This window comes from Vidua chalybeata, chromosome 21, assembly GCF_026979565.1.
Source record: "Vidua chalybeata isolate OUT-0048 chromosome 21, bVidCha1 merged haplotype, whole genome shotgun sequence".
NCBI lineage: Eukaryota > Metazoa > Chordata > Aves > Passeriformes > Viduidae > Vidua > Vidua chalybeata.
This window is the reverse complement of record NC_071550.1, coordinates 3843993-3860481: the sequence shown is the minus strand read 5'-3', so window position 1 is coordinate 3860481 and position 16489 is coordinate 3843993. Positions and strand designations below refer to the sequence as shown.

The following is a 16489-nucleotide window of genomic DNA, read 5'->3' as shown; positions in this document are numbered from 1 at the left end:
CGGAACGGGAAACGCGGCCGGGCCCGGCCCCTCGCGATGGCGGCGCCGGGCCCGGGCGGCGGCGCGGCCGTGCCGGAGGTGCCCGAGACGGAGCGGCTCTTCCTGAGGCAGCACCCGCTGCTCAGCCCCGCGGGGCCGGGCAAGGTGCGGCCGTGTGAAGGGCTGGGGGGCACCGTGAGGGTCCTGAGGGGATGGGGCCGCCTCCCTGAGGGTCCGTGATGGGGCCGGCACCGCGTGGTACCCGATGGGCTCGGCCCCAGCGAGCTGCTGGCCCGAGGTGTTTGTCCAGCGCTGGAAGGACGAGGAGCAGAGCGCTGGTCTGTCCTGCCCTCCCCAGCCCTGGGGTGGATACGGGAAGGGTGATTAGACATTGGAAGGGGCTGCCCAGGGAGGTGGTGGAGCCCCCCATGCCTGGAGAACGACTGGACGTGCACTGAGTGCCATGGTGTGGTTGGCAAGGTGGGGATCGGTCATGGGTTGGACTCGATGATCTCGGAGGTTCTTTCCGTCCGAATGGATTCTGAGATTCGGTGGGCTAAACCCCTGGGTTTCCTGACCATTAATGTGTTTTTCAGGTGAGGTGCAGGCTGACAGGACATGAGCTGCCCTGTCGCCTGTCGGAGCTGCAGGCTTACACCAGCGGCAAGAAGTACCAGCGGCTCATAAAGGCAGCCAGAGAGTTCGACTATGGCACGTTTGAGCCCCACATTGTGCCCAGCACGAAGAATTTGTATGTATTCTCCCTCCTGTGTTGTGCTTTACACCTCGTTCAATCTCAGACATAAAGTGGTTGGGCTTTACAAAGTTCTTAGGTCTGTATGGATTTGGGGAGACTGGGAAAGTCTTTATAAAGTATTTATCAACTTTGAGCAACTTGCAGTGCTTGTAAGTGAAAAGTTCTGAAGTCACAGCACACTTTAACTGTTGCTGCCCTTTCTGTGTCTGTCAGACACCAGCTGTTCTGCAAGCTCACCCTCAGACACATCAACAAGCTTCCAGAGCACGTCCTGCGTCACGTCCAAGGGAAGCGCTACCAGAAGGCCCTGAAAACGTGTAAGTAGCTTTTCTGAAGCTGTACCAGGCAGCATTTCTTTCCCAAGCTGTTGAGATTCCAGTGGATCTCTCTGAAGTGGGTGGGACAGCTTTGTTTAAATTGACAACAGTGTGTTGACAACAGTGTGTGTGTCCTCCTCAGCTAGGAAGGAAGGTCTCAGATATAGGGAGCAATTGGCTTCTAGCAAATACCTTGGAACATCCTTTCTTAAGAGAATCAGCTCTGCAACTCCCCCAAGGATTGTGATTCATGTGTTAACATTTGATAGCTGTGTTAACATTTTCCCTGGTCCATAGTGTTGCTGTAGATGTATATTTGGAGCATGCTGGACTTTTGAGTTGCATTTCCTACAAGCTTGAGCTGGGAATGGAAGGACTCAGGGGCTGGGCAGCTGATCAGTGCTGCCTGACCCTCTCTCTTAGATGAGGAATGCCAGAGGGAAGGAGTGGAGTACGTCCCTGCCTGCCTGAGACAGAAGAAGCAGCGGGCACAGCACCCCAGTGACCAAACGAACGGGAGCAGGCAGCCTCACAGGAAAGAGGAGTTCTGGGAGCCAAAGTCCAGCGAGGAGGATGGAGAGGAGACAGATGACAGCATGAGTGACCTGTACCCACGTGAGTGAGAACCTTGGTGTCATCCATGTCCTCAAATTAATTGTCTCCTGGTTTCTTTACACTGCTGCCTGATGCTGGTGTGCCAGAGGCACCTGACTTCATCCAGTTGGGAGTCCTTGGGTTTTGGAAAAGCTTACCACCACCAAATAAGAAATAGTTAATGCTAATAACGAGTTGGATCATGCAAGGTGTGAGGGAAGGGATACAAGATCTGCTGGGATTTGCTGTTTTAGGAATCTGCACTTCCCTTGTTTTCTCAGCAAATCCTTGACAGAAGGTGGTCAGTCCGTTCTGCTGACTTAGATCTGGAGGTGCAAATCCATCTTGCTGCAGGAGCAGAGGTGTAACACATGACACCACCTGTGCTGACATTCCCAGAATGGGAACAGAAAGAGCACCAAGGCACGTTTCCAATAAAACACCAGCGTGTTTATTTCCCAAGTATTTCAGTAGTGCCACGTGGTGACTGAAAGCAGCTTTAAAGCAAAGCGAGGGGAGGCAGAGCCTGTGTGCACAGGGAACTGATTTGAGCTGGATCTTTTTTAGCTGCGCTCTTCCCAGAAAAAAACCCATCAGCTCCAGAGACCACAAAGGGCAGCGATGACTTTGTGACAGACAGCGAGGACGACGGGGCCAAGCAGAACGGAGAGCACGGGGCAAGGAGGGACAGCAGCAGAGCAGCTGGCAAGAGAGGAAAGGTGGGAGCCATCCCACTGCCTGCAGCAGCAGGGGCTGTGCAGTTGGGATCCCAGCCCGTAGGTGTGCCAGTTGTTCCTGTCTGGGAACCAGCAGAAGGTGCAAAGCTGTTCAGAATAGATTGTTCCCTGTGTGCCAGACAGCGACTTGCATCCTGAGGTGTGAATTCCTGCCAGGCAGTATTTCTCCTGGCTGGGGTAGTGAGGGATGTTCCTGCCTGTACAGAGAGCTCATCTAGGGTGGGATCCTGCCCCACGCCATCGTAGAAGGAAAGCTGATGTGTGTCCTGTGGGTACTGTAATTGTTCTCCAAATACACAAAAAAATTAAACCGTTTTGCAGTCACAAAGTTTCTCTAGACCATTTTTCTGCCACTTTCAAGGCACTGCATTACATTATAAATGTTTCAAACTAGAAAGTTAGGGCTGGATAAAGTTTGGATTCATTGCTGCAGGGAGCCTGTCAGTTTGTACCTAATGAAACCATCAGAAAGGGCTGCTGAGCTGCAGGATCCTGGCTTCATGAGCAGACTTGGGCTCATTCTGGCTGTTGAAGGAGATCACACTCAGTTTCTATTTAAGCTGTCTCAGGCAAAGCTTGATCTGGATGTTGGAAATAAGCTGATTAAGTTTTTTTTCTCTACAGAAACAGACAGGCCCTTTAAAGAAGAAATTCAAGAGCCATCATCGAAAACCCAAAAACTTCAAGAAAGCAACCAATGGGAAATAAATTCTATGCTAAATACCTGGCCTGAAGCCTGTTGTGTAACAATTCCAGTGGGAGCCCATGATGAAGTGTCTGCCCATTCCAGTTAACTGTGAGAGGTATGGAGGGGAATAATGGGGTGGAATTAAGTTGCATTCCAAGAGCTTCAAGCCAGCATCACACTGAGGGAAGGATGTCTGCTGCAGTTAAGTCCAGAGAGCTGTTTTTTCCAGAAAGCTGGTTTTTGTTAGGCAGAAAAGCACAGAAGCTCAGCGGTGGAGCATCACCAGCCACACACGCCAAGTGGATACAAAGATGCCATTGTTTTATTTTGATTGTTTTCAAAAATCAAAACATTTTCAAACACAACTAAGGTACAAAATACAGCATAAAATGAGAATTTATACTTTTTTTTTTCCACATAGAAAGCAAAAATATATTCAGAATGAATTCCAGAACACTTTGCAGAGCCAATTGGTAGCTGACATCCTGCTTGTGAGAGCTTCTCAGCCATGGGGAGAGGTCACTGAATTTCTGGGAGATGCACAAGTACAGCAGTGTATGTAGGAAACCAGAATCTTCTGCATTAGACTCACAGTTAATAAGTCTGCACATTGTGCTGCCTAGAAGTATGTGATAATGCCCTCCACCTAACTATGCCCCTGGAATACTGAAGTATTCCTGCTGCAGGGGACAGCAACAGTTCCTTTTCTAGGATCTTTTGTTGGAAAGGGGACTTGATTTTCGCAGAGGAAACTGCTCTATATTTCAGACTAGTCTGTCATCCAGCTCCTTAGTTACACAGGACACAAGGAAGTTGAGAAAGACAAGGGGCTACTTGCAGGAGCAGTTTGTGTCATTTATAAATACTATGAACATCAACAGCAGTTCAGGCATCTGAGAGTGGCTGCCTTGATCAGTCTAGAACCGTTATAAGACCTGCAGTGAAACAGTGAAAGCCTCCTGTGCTGCAGATCTGTGACTGAAAGGACCAGTTTGTTTAGCTAGGAAGAGTCAGGCACATGAAACACTTGAGGTGAAGACTTCTCTTGCAAAACTTCCTTGAAAAGAAAGCTATCAGTGACCCGACTTTAATGCTGAATTCCCCTCCCATCAGTCTGGACATGGGGTTTGGAGTAGATGATCTCCAGAGGTCCCTTCCAACCCTAACTATTCTGGGATAGCAAATGGCTTCCTCCAGCAGCAGCACATCTTGCCCTTACAGAGGCTATTATCCCCTTAAGATGATGAAATCACTGGTTTAACTTTCAACAGTGCTCTTCTAGTTTTCATTAGTTCTTTCAGCCCAGTTTTCTCTCCTGAAAAGCAACTGTTTAACTGAACTGTCCAGGTGAGTGTCCTTTATCAGGAGACCCTGGGGAACAGCTCCCAATGGAGATGTTCAGCTGAATTCCTCCTTGAACAAAGAGCTGAGCATCTTCCTCAGGGGAGGCAACAGAGCAAGGAATCAGTGTAATGGTAGGAAGCTGGTAGGGGCTCATGCTGTCTAGAATTCCTCCATAATCTAGTGAATCAGGTTCACACCTAGTTGACTAAGAGAGGACAAAAGGCCTCCCCTGAGCAGCACTAAGCATGGTCATGGCACAGAGGTCGTGGCACTGAGAAGCCAAACAGGGCCTTCCTCTCCTCACCCTCCTGAGTTCCTCCCAGGGAAGGTCCATCCCTGGCTGCTTCTCCGCTGCCCAGGCTTTGCACTCACATTCCTCAGCTGTAAGTGTCTGCAGAGCTGGCAACAGGGGCCACTTCCACATTTCCACCCTGCACAGCTCAGGGTGCTCTGAGGTGGCACAGAAGGGGCTGTCCTGGAGAGCTCAGCAGCCCAGCTCTTCAGTCAGCTGGGACTCTTACAGCCAAGACACTGACAGAAGAGAATCTAAGAAGCAAAGACTACAGATTAGAGACTGACTGCTCTCATCTGGCAAGTACTGAGTGCACAGAAAAGGGGAGTTTCTGTAATTCTCAAGACATTCTCACCATTAGCCTGCAATTCAAATAAGAATTTGGGGCATATATGGATGGAAGCTGGTTAATAGCAGAAAGGAGCTTTTATTATGGAACTTGCAGCACAACTTGGCTCCCTTCTTGGGAATTCAGGAGGGGCAACTTTTGGGGAAAGAATGCAGAATAAAGAATTCTTTTGGCACAGAATTTTCACAGAATCCAACGTTCTGTCTCTTCAGGATTATCTCCCCCACTTCCTTTAAATCTGATTAGCAATACAGGATTCATTATTAACAATGCAGGATTTCCCCTTGTTCCCCTCAAGGGCAGAATTAGGACATGTTAGAAAATCCTCTCCCTTTTCTTACCCAGAAAGGGGTACAACTACTTCCAGGGTTTTCTTTTTGCCTTCTGTTCTGGAGCAGGAAAGAACCTTCCCTGCTGAACAAAAGGGAATTATAGGCCTCTGAGCAGCAAAATAACAGTGATTTTCTAGGTTTTCTTTGATGCTGCTTTCCACCTTGATAAGCAATGCTATAACCAGCCATGGAACTCCTTATGCACAAGGCAGTTTTGATAAGGGCAAGAAAGGGGATCCACTTTTTTAGTTATAGCTACAACCCAACACCACACTGAATGACCCAGCTGTATCTGCTCACCTTTCTGCAAATTTTAAGACATTGCTGACATTCCAGACAGCAACTGTTCTACTGCAATTCACTGAAGCATCAGCAAAATGCAGGCTCCTTGGGTTAGTTCCAAATCTAGGAAGTTAGAATAAGCCTAGGCAACATTCCTTGAAGAAATAGGATTTTATCTATTGTATTACTGGTGCCACAGTAAATCAAATTCAAAACATCTGTGCCTTTTATAGGAAGGGGGCATGTACGTGTAAAATGCTGGCAGTTTTTGTTGAATCCATAGAGAATCAGTTCTGGACTTAGTACAGTATGTCCCAAGAAGTGTTGCTATTCCTGTTACCACTCTTTTTTCTTCTCATCCATGGAGACTCCACCAGGACCCAGTGCAACCACGAGGAGGAGCCCTCCAATGACAGACATGGTCTGGAAGAAATCGTATTTGAGGAAGTCGTGCATGGGCTTGTAGGCTGGGACGGTCCAGAAGGCATTGAAGTAGATGTTGATGCCAAACAGCCAGATGACCAGAGTCAAGGCAGCCAGCTTAGTCTTGAAGCCAATTGCCACCAAGATAATCAGGGCTGTGCCCACAATGTTCTGCAGAATCTGCAAGGGAAAAAGCCATGAAAAAAGCCATTTACTTACACAGTTCTTAAATAGATAGACCAACAGAGCAGACCTTTTAAGTTCAGTTGTCATGGGATACATAACCTAGTAACATTTTCTAAAGTATTAATTTTACTTATAGATTTCAACAGCATTGAGCAGATCCTGCAGCCCACCTGAGCAACATTCTAGTTGCTCAACTCACACTTTAATGCTGGGATACTTACAGAAAAGAAGTTCATGTCAAAATGTAGCAGTGTCATGAACATGAGGACGAGCAGCACACGTCCCCCCAACTGCATGTACTGCTTTGGGGAGCTCTCCCTCATGGTGGGGACACCAGCAAACATGCTCTTCCCCTCCGAGCGGGACTCAGCCAGAAGCAGCAGCAATCCTCCCCCAAGGGCAAGATTCCTACACAAATGGGGAAGAAAAAAAAAAAAAAAAAAAAGGCAGTTTAGTACAGCTTGCACTGATCTATATCTGTAGAGTCTTATCTGACAATTTCAGTAAGGATCCTCTCTATTTGAGGGTGAGGAGTGACTTGCTCTGCACCGTGGGATGTGTTGGTCTGTGTTAGACTTCCCAGCCCCAGCAGCACTGAGCACACCCAGGATTTGTGGGAACACAGCCTGCCAGGGAAGTCCAGCACCCACCACTCAGGCACAGTTGCTTCAGGGGCTGTTACAACACGAATTTTGTTGTGTTCAAGTTATTCTGTACCTCAGGTTTAGCCATATATGCCAAAGTAGTTCAGAGGTTGCTTTGAGAAAACAGCAGCAGCGCTGCTGAGAAGTTACACATTGACAGGGCTGTAGTAAGCCCAGAGTGTAGCTCTTGTGCTGGCCTCCCCTCAGAGGGGTGGAAAGGCAACAGCCAGCCATCACCCAGGGCCTGACAGGAAAGCTCAGGTTTATAATCTTGTCTTCTCCTTAGGGAAGGTGTTAAGAGGTTTAAAATTCCAGAAACCACTCCAGGGACTGCATGCTGTAGTTTTCTCAGAAGATGGCTTCAGTCACACAGAAGCAGAGTTGCTATTTTAGCCATTTAGGAAATAAAAGCAACTCTGATCAAGTGTAGACAGTTGGTTGAACTCTCAGCCAGGTTAGCAGCAGAAGCACTAGGATCCTAGTGGGTTAGGATTAGTCTTTCCCTTCCTGAGCCTGCTGCCTACAGTTTAACACAGACTCTCCTGATTTTTTCAGGAGCTGTCATTTCTTCTTTAATGTAAATGCATCACTTGTAAAATCTTTTAGTAAATACTATGTACAAATGTCATTTCCTCTGCCACCAAGTGTCAGTTTTTTCATTCTGTTTCCATAAAAACTTCCAGAAGCAGGCATACCTCATCAAGAACTTCAGGTCCCATAGAATGCTGTATGCAATAGTCTAGGCAAAGAATAAAAGAAGTTAAAACACCATATAAATGACACTGAAGTTCTGAATTTCTGTTGCAATCTCAAGTCTGTACCAGCCACAGCAGAATTTAATTATAAATACAATATAGTGAGGGAAACAAGGTAATTACATCAGTGTGGTCCAGTGAGTCTGTGTAATACAGGGAAGGGAAGCCAGAATTTGATTTGTGCTTTAGGGCCCCCAAAATTCTCTGGTTTTGTAGGGGAAGGATGCTACTAGATAGGATCCTTTGTGATGGGAACACAGCTGAAGGCCAAAGCAACTGCAAGATCCACATTTGGCTCATTAACTGACATCCAGGTAAATTGCCAGTTACTTCTGCTAAATTGGTCAAGGTCAAGTATTGAATGAATGTCTCCAAGCTGACTAATTGCAATTACATTGGGCACATCAGGAGAACAGGAGCAGCAAAATAGTTCAATGCCATCAAGGACTGGCACTAAGCCAGGGTGGAGAAAAATTCCAGGGTTGCAAGTTATATTTAAACATGTTGGGAGTACTGGGGCTAAGAGAGATTTGAAAGGTACAGTTTAGAAGGGATGAAGATTTAAGCCTCCTACCTGTAATGCTATAATTCCAAACAGTCCAAAACAGGCATATTGCACAAAGTTCCTACTCAGCACCAGGATACAGCCACCTGAGTTGGGGAAATTGAACACAGTTACACTTGGAAAAGCTCCTGCAGGAATGCTAACTTGGATTTTAGTTTTTCTTTCATGAGATAACTGTTAGGGCCATCATGCTGTATTCCTTTTCCTTGAAAGGATAAAACCCAGAATGTTTCTGAAGTCTTCCATCAGAAAGCACTGACAGCCTTTGTCACTTTGACATGAGAACTGGCAACTGCACTAAATTAAGGTGACCCTCTACACAAAACAGTGAGGGCAAAAAATCTAAATCCAGACACAAGATAAGGAATTGGCAATTAGGAACAGTAAATCAGGGACATAATATAAACAGAACAGGATTTTTCCTCTCTCCATTTTTGACAACCTGAGCCCACCCAGCATTGAGCACTCCTCCTGGGATTATTTTGATTCCTGGGCTTTGGAAATATTTCTGACACGAGCACCTCACTCAGGCTTAATGCACCCTCTCCTGGGTAAGAATTTGCCTTGGAGATGAATGCCCATAAAAACAGGAGGCTGAGAAAGTCTCAACATTGCCCCGTTTAAGAGAACAGGAGTATTTAGAGAACTCTGGGTATGGTTTGTAGTTATGGATACACGTACAGAACTGAAACCAGATTGTCCTGACGGATTCTTGGCATCTCTGACTCAGAGGCAGTGTGTCACAAGGAACTGTCTACAGCTGCTTCCAGGAAAGGCTGAAGCAGGTCAATTCAGAGTTCTTTTCATTCAGCCCATGTAGTACTATCAGTTCTGAGCTGTCAGGAGCTATCAGGAAATCAGTGAGGCATCCCACAGGGCTGCAGCCACGCTGGAGTGCTCTGCCTGCACTTGAACAGCCCCAGAGCCACTTACTCAGCTGCCCGAAGAGGTTTAGGAACACAAAGATGGAGGCCAGGAAGTAGCCACAGTTCCACGTGCCATCGATGTAGTCCCTCTGTTCACTCCACTGGAACCACATGCGGATGCCATCCTCCAGGAAGGTGCTGATCAGGCACAGCCGGGCCACGTGGGGCAGGTACTGCTTGGTCACCCTCAGGAACTGCAGGGACACACAGGGCATTAGCAGGGGAGGCAGGGAAAGGGACACTGCAGGGATAACACAGCCCTGCTCTCTGCAGACTGAGGTCAGCAGTTCTCATGCGCTCAGGGTCACCAACATCCAGAGAGAAACTGGGACTTGGATTTAGTGAAATGCTTCTTCACCCACTGGGAGCAGCAGGGAAAAGCTGTTGTCATTCTCCACTGGACTAGGAGTTGGAAAAAAGCAGAATCCAGCAGCACATTTCTGTGTAACAGGAACTGTGCTTTGATGGAGCTCTCGCTAATGAAGGCTGACCTTGGTTTTAGTTTCTCTATCTCAGGGTTTCATGTTACAGCTCAGCTATCAGATGGCCCAGAGCTGAAAGGGCAATCCTGCTCCCACCCATGTGCTCAGGCACTCAGCACCCTGGAACAACCCGGATTCAGGGAGCCAGGCTGACAGAAGACAAGTTCTGTACAAATTAAAAAACATGACTAAATTGTTTGCCAAGCTCGTTCCCTCCAACAGCTCAGTGCAAACAAAGCACATGTACTCGAGCAGCAGCAGATCTTAGCTCCACGTAACCACTGCATGGAACTGCACCCTCTGTCCTCTCTAGGCAGGTTTTTACTTCCATTCAAAGGAGCAGCTTCTGCAGAAAGGAAACAGAGGTTTATAGCCACACTTCAGTGCAGTGGTTAAAAGGAAATGATATCATCATGCAACAGGTGCTGAGCTTTAGTTTTTAGGAATAGAAGACATATCTGGGCCGCCTTCATCTTGCAGGCTCCTGGATCAGTTTGCTCTACAATTACAACAATTAAAGGAACAAACACAGAACTGCCAGAGTCTATGGGGTTGTGTTCTATAGGGCTGTGGAGTGGGTTAGGACAAGTGTTTAACTGCCATCCTATTTTCTAGGCAGCACTGGTTATTACTTAATTGAGACTTCCAGCAGGAAGGAGACAAAAGCCACTTCTGACAGTTTATGCCTGCCAGCAGCAATCAGTCAATACTAAAGGCTATGCAAATGACAAGCCTAGCTCACTGTGCAACTACAGATTATCACAAGGAAAAAAATCAGCAAACATCCTTAATAGTCAATTAAATAGTTAATATTGGAACAAACTGCACTGCTGTACTGCCTGTATCCAGAGTCTAAGGGTCAAAATTCACCTTAATCAAGTGCATTTTAAGTGCAGCTGTACTCTGCCTCCTGAAGCCTGCCACTTCAGGCTTTTTAAAGCCATGTCAACAGTTGGATGAATGAGTCAGAAGAGAATTTCTGATCTTTGTCACTCACTGAATGAGACACACATCTTGGTTTACAGCTTTCCTCCCTCCTGGGTTTTTCACTGTGAGGTTGAGGAAACTTGCTGAGGAATACTAAGAATAAAGTTCTTACAAACCAGAAGTCATTTGTAAGATATAGAACAAGCAACTTTGGTCTAGAAAGAAATGAAAGACGACAAGTGCTGGTAATCTGTAAGAAAGGATAAAAACAGTGCTGTGGAAAGGCTGAAAAAAGAAGCAAATAGTAAAGAACATCTTCCTCCAAGCCTCATCTCTGCTGTTCAGAAGTGGGAGTTGACCTCATTTTCCCCTTCCCTGGAGCCACAAACAGCACAGTTGAAGGATCCAAGAAGACATTTAACATTTACCTGTTCTCTGGGCACACAGGGGGAATTTAACACTGCCCATTAAACACGAGTGCACACATCCAATGGGCTCCAGACAAGTCAGAGAGGCTGCAGCCCATGGCAGCTCCAGTGCTAAGCAACCTCACAGCACACACATCACTCCTGGGCACCCACAGCTCCTGGAGCTGCACTCAAATTGAACCCCCTGTACACAGCAAGCTACAGAAACAGCCTGTGGGAACAAAAACCCAAGCCAAAGGAATCAGGAGATCCAGAGAGAAAGGAAGAGAACAACTACACCACAACTACAGGAAGAGAATGTAACAGGCATCAAGTGATCAAACAATTATAGGATCTGGGTGTAAATCACTCGAGTAATTTAACTAAAGATGGAATAAATGACAAGAAACATGAGAGCTCCAGCAGTGGGACTCAACGAATAACACCAGTCACCCTGAGTTTGGCCCTGCACAGCACCAGCACTGTGTGGCTCAAAAGCTGCACCCTGAGCCCACTTCCTTTAAGATTCACACAGATAAAGTGGCACACATGGGAATATTGCAGTTTGATATCTGCAGCTAAGAAATGGGACCTGAAACACACCCTGCACTGAACACAACACATCCAAATCCACTGATGGAGGTGGCAGCATTAAACTCACAACATCAAATAACTGCAGGGCTTTTTCTGCTCTGGCTTTGCATCAGCTGCTCTCCACATGTCCTGTCTCCTTGGAAGAGGTGAAACATCATGAGAAAAGACAAGAAAATTCTAAATAAAACTATTTTAAAGAAGAGCAGCTGGTTCTGTGTTGTCACTGACATATGCCAAAGGGGCTTTGTGTTGCCACTTCCCCCTCTAATGGGATTAGAAAGGCAAAGATAGATTTAAATGCTCCTTTAAGTTTAACAACCAAAGATGTACAAGAAGATCTAGGGATCCCTTAATCAAAGCTCTGCTCAATCCCCCATTTTTCTAAAGGAGGACTGAAATTTTCAAACCCCTAAAGGCCTGACCAAAAGAGAGGCAATAAAGTGATTCATTTGGACCCAACCTCCAAGAGTTTCACATTTGCTGAAAGTCCACTCTATTTTGATAAAAGTATATATACCATGGTACAATTACAGGTATTTTATGTCCAATAAATGGACATGAGTTGGGAATTTTTGCAGGTATGTTGTGTCCAGGCACAAAGCCTTTTCCTGTGTATTCTTGGATCAGTGAAGTTCTGATTATGGTGAGGAACAGCACACTGCTCATCTATACAGAAACCCTCCTGAGCTGCACAGCATTATTAGTCTAGAGCTTCTGATAAGGCATATCCCAAATATCTTGAACACTTTTAAGGGATTGCTTTGTTCTGGGAGAACAAATTCCTCCAGCAGCCTGGGACACCACTGATCATTCCTGGAAAAGGATGCTCAATCCACAGAGAAAAAAAAAAAAAAAACACTTTCTTTCACCAGCTTGGATACATTCACTCAAAGAGATCCCACCCCAAAATCATAGGGACAGCAAAACCCATCACATTCATTAGTCCAGTGCCTACAAAGTACTGTAAAAAACTGGGAATAGCATTTCCCATTGATTTCCAGAGGCAGGAAGAAGGCTCTGACCCACTAGAGCATTGCCAGCAATATTAATTAGGTTTTTAATTGCAGGAAGATTTCTCAATGCTCTTCCCTTCTGAAGTGTGCTTTATACCAATTCCCTTTTCCAAAAGGCTATTTATTAATGAAACCTTTAAAATGGTACTTTTAGTAATTTATTGCATTTTACTTTCATTCTTCATGGGAAAATTTTTCCTCAGCCTAACCAGAACAGGCTACTTGGCTTATAATGATAAACAATCAGTGCTCTGCCATGATAAAGTTCTAGAGAATATTTCCAAATTCAGTTTTTTTAATCTAACTGACAAAGTTCAGACTAACAATGAACTGTTTTCTTCTCCCTTCCATTTTCTAGAAAATAGGATATCAAGAACAAGAAATAATAGGTTGAAACTGAAATGTAAGCTAGAAATTAGGGAGAAATTCCTCCCTGTGAGTGTGGGGAGGCCCCAGCACAGTTTGCCCAGAGAAGCTGTGGCTGCCCCATCCCTGGAAGTGTCCAAGGCCAGGTTGGACGGGGCTTGGAGCAACCTGGGATAGTGGAAGGTCCCTGCCCATGACAGGGGTGGAACAAGATGGGCTTTAAGGTCCCTTCCAACCCAAATGGTTCTGTGATTCTGTATCAGAATTATCTGGCAGGATACATCAGCATTTATCTTGGAAAACTAAATAAACTCCCCCAGTCTGGCTCTCCCTGCAGCCCTCTCACTGCTGTGCAATGACTCAATAGTCTCCTCGCATTTTTGTGCGTGAATTTTTTTTTTAACAGCAGAAATACCAAGCACCCACATTCCTAAGGATTTATTCCTAAAGATTATTACAGACACTAGGAAAGTTGCCTGAGATCTACTCCCTCTTAGGAAGGGATTACAAAGGAGAGACAATCCTAAACACTCTGTGCAGGCCTCAGTTACAGCTATTTTCAGTACTTGGTGGCTGCACTGAAGGGGGTGCCAAGTAATGTTTTAAAAATCACTAAAAAATGGGCTTAATTTCTGAGTATGTAAATTATTGAATTAGTAACACTGGGCTGGTGTTGGTGTCCCCTCCACTGCAATTCCTTACAGCTCAGAGCAGCCTATTACCAGCAATCTCACCTCCAGTATTGCACCTCACTCGACCTAAACATGGATATAAATGAACCAAGTAAAAAAAAAAAAATCCTCAATTTTTTTCTCTTGCCAGTTCAGCTCCCCAGTTCAATGACAAAAGTGCTGGTGAGAGAGAAAAGGGGAATGTAGCCTTGGGAGAAGTAGGACAAGCCCTTTCACTGACAACAGGCTGTCTGGCAAGCTTAGCTGCCTGTAAGACAGTGCACTAGTTCACCTCTGGATTAAGAGCCACTTACTACTGCTGAGTATCTTGGCATCTAGGGCACAATTTGTTAATTCAAAGGGAAATTACAGTATCTGAGAAAAGCTAAGCTTTACTGCTTGAATTTAAGGAACAGATTATTCTTGCTTTTGTAAGAGACATACAGGATTTCCTGATAAGCCATGGAATTAGCTCTAACATTCTCCCACAGGGGTTTTATGCTACAGAAATTAAGACTCATTATGTGTTGAGCACTAGTACAGAGAGTGGAAAAAGCAAGAACATCACTGAGAATGCATTCAGCTCCCAGAACAGCCATTGTCCAGCCTCCATCAGGGGAGTTTCAACACAATTTCAGCCCAAACATTCCAAGTATTTTTTTTTTAATCCAAGATGAACTAACAGCTCCTGTAATGCCAAGTGTTAACTTCACAATATATACCAAAGGTTAGTGTTTAGCAAGTCACTCCTACATTGGTGTGACACTGAGCTTTAGCAGCACAAACAGCACTGAAAGGTTCTGATTGAGCTACCAGGCAGAATTATCACAGGAGTTATTACTCAGAACACCATAAAAACTATTTTGCAATCTGATGGTAAGAGGAGCAAAACTCTAAATTCTGCAGCTTAAACACAGGACTCATCTTTAAACAGGATGTGGCCAAGCACAAGTAAATTTGTGCCATTTAAAACTCACTTCAGGAGGAGGTAAACTACATTTAAGCTGGACAAAAGAGCTTTTAGCAGAGTGCAAAAAGGGGTGTTAAGGACATCTAGAAATAACCCCACAGGAATAAATAGAGAGGTGTTATAAAAAGGTCAGGACAAGTGTTGCAAATTTTGGCAAGTAATGTGGACACTGCAGTGATGGTTTACTTTCTCCTCTAAAAAGGAGAAAAAGAGCAAGAGGACAAGGTAAGCAGAGAATGACCAAGAAAATCCAGATATCCCTTCAACTGAGTATTCCACACACCACAAGAAGCTCTGTCTCTAAATCGAGTTTTCCTTCTTCCATCTGGGGGTGGGGAGGAAGTGCAGAACAGGTTTTCCCAGTGAAATCAGTGAAAGACACAGAGCAAGCACAGCCCCCTCAGAGCTGTGACGTGTTATTGTGCACCACACAACTCACACTAAATCACAGTGGTTGTAGAACCAGGCAGAATCAGATTTTCCAGTCAATTTGCTGAATATGATTACTTGCTGCCTCTTATTGTCGATTAGATGAATCACCATGACTGTGACGATCTTTGCAACACCATCCCCAGCAGAGCAGCTACTTACACTCAAAATATTCCTGTTGTCAGACATTGTAAGAGATCACAAACTTCTATTTAACAGAGAAATCACTCGGGCCTCCACTGAAATAAACGTAAGAAGGTTTACAAGACAACATCAGCTTGTTTGCTTTCCTTTTGCCCCAGTCCTGAGCACAGCACCACGGTGCTGACCAACCTTTTCCAGTTTGGGCTCCCAGACATGGATCAGGGTTTCATGAAATCACAGAATGGTTTGGGTTGGAAAGACCCTAAAGCTCATCTTGTTCCCAACCCCTGCCACGGGCAGGGACACCTTCCACTAGCCCAGTTTGCTCCAAGCCCTGTCCAACCTGGCCTTGAACTCTTCCAGGGATCCAGGGGCAGCCACAGCTGCTCTGGGCAGCCTGTGCCAGGGCCTCCCCACCCTCACAGGGAGGAATTCCTCCCTAACATCCCATCTAACCCTGTCAGGTTGGATAACCCGGTCACTCTCCCATCCCTGCCAGCTCACACCGGCTCCCCACACCCCTCTGTGCCCTCTCCACCAGCCGGGACGGCTCCTGCTCTCCTTCCACTTAATCCCTCCTGAGAGAAGCGCTGTCCCCGAGGAGAACTCGCTGTACGAGAGGCTCGGGAGCTCAGCCGAGGGCAGGGGCGGCGGTGGGAGCCGGGCCCGGGCTGCCCTCGGAGACAACTTACAGGAAAGACAGAAACAGACTACTTCCAGAAGCAGGGGGTGAGAAGGTAAATTAGAATGGCTACAAATCGAAAGAGAGGAAACTTAGGCTGGGTATTGGGAAGGAATTATCCTCTATGAGGCCCTGGCACAGGGCGCCCGCAGAAGCTGTGGCCGCCCCTGGATCCCTGGCAGTGCCCAAGGCCAGGCTGGACGGGGCTTGGAGCACCCTGGGCTAGTGGAAGGTGCCCCTGCCCATGGCACGGGTTGAACCAGACGATCTTTAGGACCCCTCCCAGCCCAAACCACTCCATGGCTCTATAATTCCATAAACCCACCGCCCCGCCACAGCGCGGCCCCGAGGCGGCAGCGACCCCGCCGCCATCCCGGCCTGCCTCAGCCGGGCCCCTCAGCGTGGCCCCGGCGCACAAAGGCCGCCGGGCGGGCGCGGGGGGGGTGGGGGGAGAAGCCGAGCGGGCACGCACCTGGTCGGCGAAGTCCTCGGCGGTGTTCATAATGTCGTTGTGGCCCATGGCGGGGCCCGGGCTGGCTCGGGGCGGGCGGGGCGGTGGCGGGGCCGGGCCGCGCTCGGTGCAGGCGCTGCCACGTCGGACGGGCCGGGCCTTGAAGGCGCCGCCGCGCCGGCG

The 16489-nt window shown here is 46.8% G+C and overlaps 2 protein-coding genes across 4 annotated transcripts; one reads left to right on the top strand and one right to left on the bottom strand.

Annotated features, from left to right (window-relative positions):
- The first annotated feature begins 20 nt into the window (after positions 1 to 20).
- On the top strand, positions 21 to 3107 carry SURF2 (surfeit 2). 2 transcript variants are annotated; one of them, XM_053962014.1, is made up of 6 exons: positions 21 to 144; positions 576 to 730; positions 950 to 1053; positions 1477 to 1668; positions 2215 to 2366; positions 3009 to 3107. In XM_053962014.1, the coding sequence occupies exons 1-6, from the start codon at positions 37 to 39 to the stop codon at positions 3090 to 3092; spliced, it is 795 nt and encodes a 264-aa protein (XP_053817989.1). In that variant the 5' UTR covers positions 21 to 36; the 3' UTR covers positions 3093 to 3107. The 2 variants fall into 2 exon arrangements, with proteins under 2 accessions (XP_053817989.1, XP_053817990.1); XM_053962015.1 differs by lacking the exon at positions 21 to 144 and adding an exon at positions 198 to 317.
- Positions 3108 to 3372: 265 nt separating this feature from the next.
- On the bottom strand, positions 3373 to 16471 carry SURF4 (surfeit 4). Of its 2 annotated transcripts, XM_053962013.1 has the most exons (7): positions 16328 to 16418; positions 15192 to 15268; positions 9178 to 9364; positions 8254 to 8330; positions 7620 to 7663; positions 6502 to 6688; positions 3373 to 6274 (listed from the first exon to the last, which is right to left on the bottom strand). In XM_053962013.1, exons 2-7 carry the CDS (start codon positions 15216 to 15218, stop codon positions 6008 to 6010), a joined length of 789 nt encoding a protein of 262 aa, XP_053817988.1. In that variant the 5' UTR covers positions 15219 to 15268; positions 16328 to 16418; the 3' UTR covers positions 3373 to 6007. The 2 variants fall into 2 exon arrangements, with proteins under 2 accessions (XP_053817988.1, XP_053817986.1); XM_053962011.1 differs by lacking the exon at positions 15192 to 15268 and having other exon boundaries at positions 16328 to 16471.
- Positions 16472 to 16489: the final 18 nt, after the last annotated feature.

What these genes read in the sequence shown, in the direction of transcription:
- SURF2 (XM_053962014.1), top strand. Translation starts at nt 37, where the DNA reads ATGGCGGCGCCGGGCCCGGGCGGCGGCGCGGCCGTGCCGGAGGTGCCC. An exon ending in CCAGAAGGCCCTGAAAACGT is followed by an intron (nt 1,054 to 1,476) that starts GTAAGTAGCTTT and finishes CCTCTCTCTTAG; the next exon opens with ATGAGGAATGCCAGAGGGAA. An exon ending in CATGAGTGACCTGTACCCAC is followed by an intron (nt 1,669 to 2,214) that starts GTGAGTGAGAAC and finishes GATCTTTTTTAG; the next exon opens with CTGCGCTCTTCCCAGAAAAA.
- SURF4 (XM_053962011.1), bottom strand. Translation starts at nt 16,375, where the DNA reads ATGGGCCACAACGACATTATGAACACCGCCGAGGACTTCGCCGACCAG. An exon ending in CCGAGGACTTCGCCGACCAG is followed by an intron (nt 9,365 to 16,327) that starts GTGCGTGCCCGC and finishes GTGTCCCTGCAG; the next exon opens with TTCCTGAGGGTGACCAAGCA. An exon ending in GACCTGAAGTTCTTGATGAG is followed by an intron (nt 6,689 to 7,619) that starts GTATGCCTGCTT and finishes CCATTTGTGTAG; the next exon opens with GAATCTTGCCCTTGGGGGAG.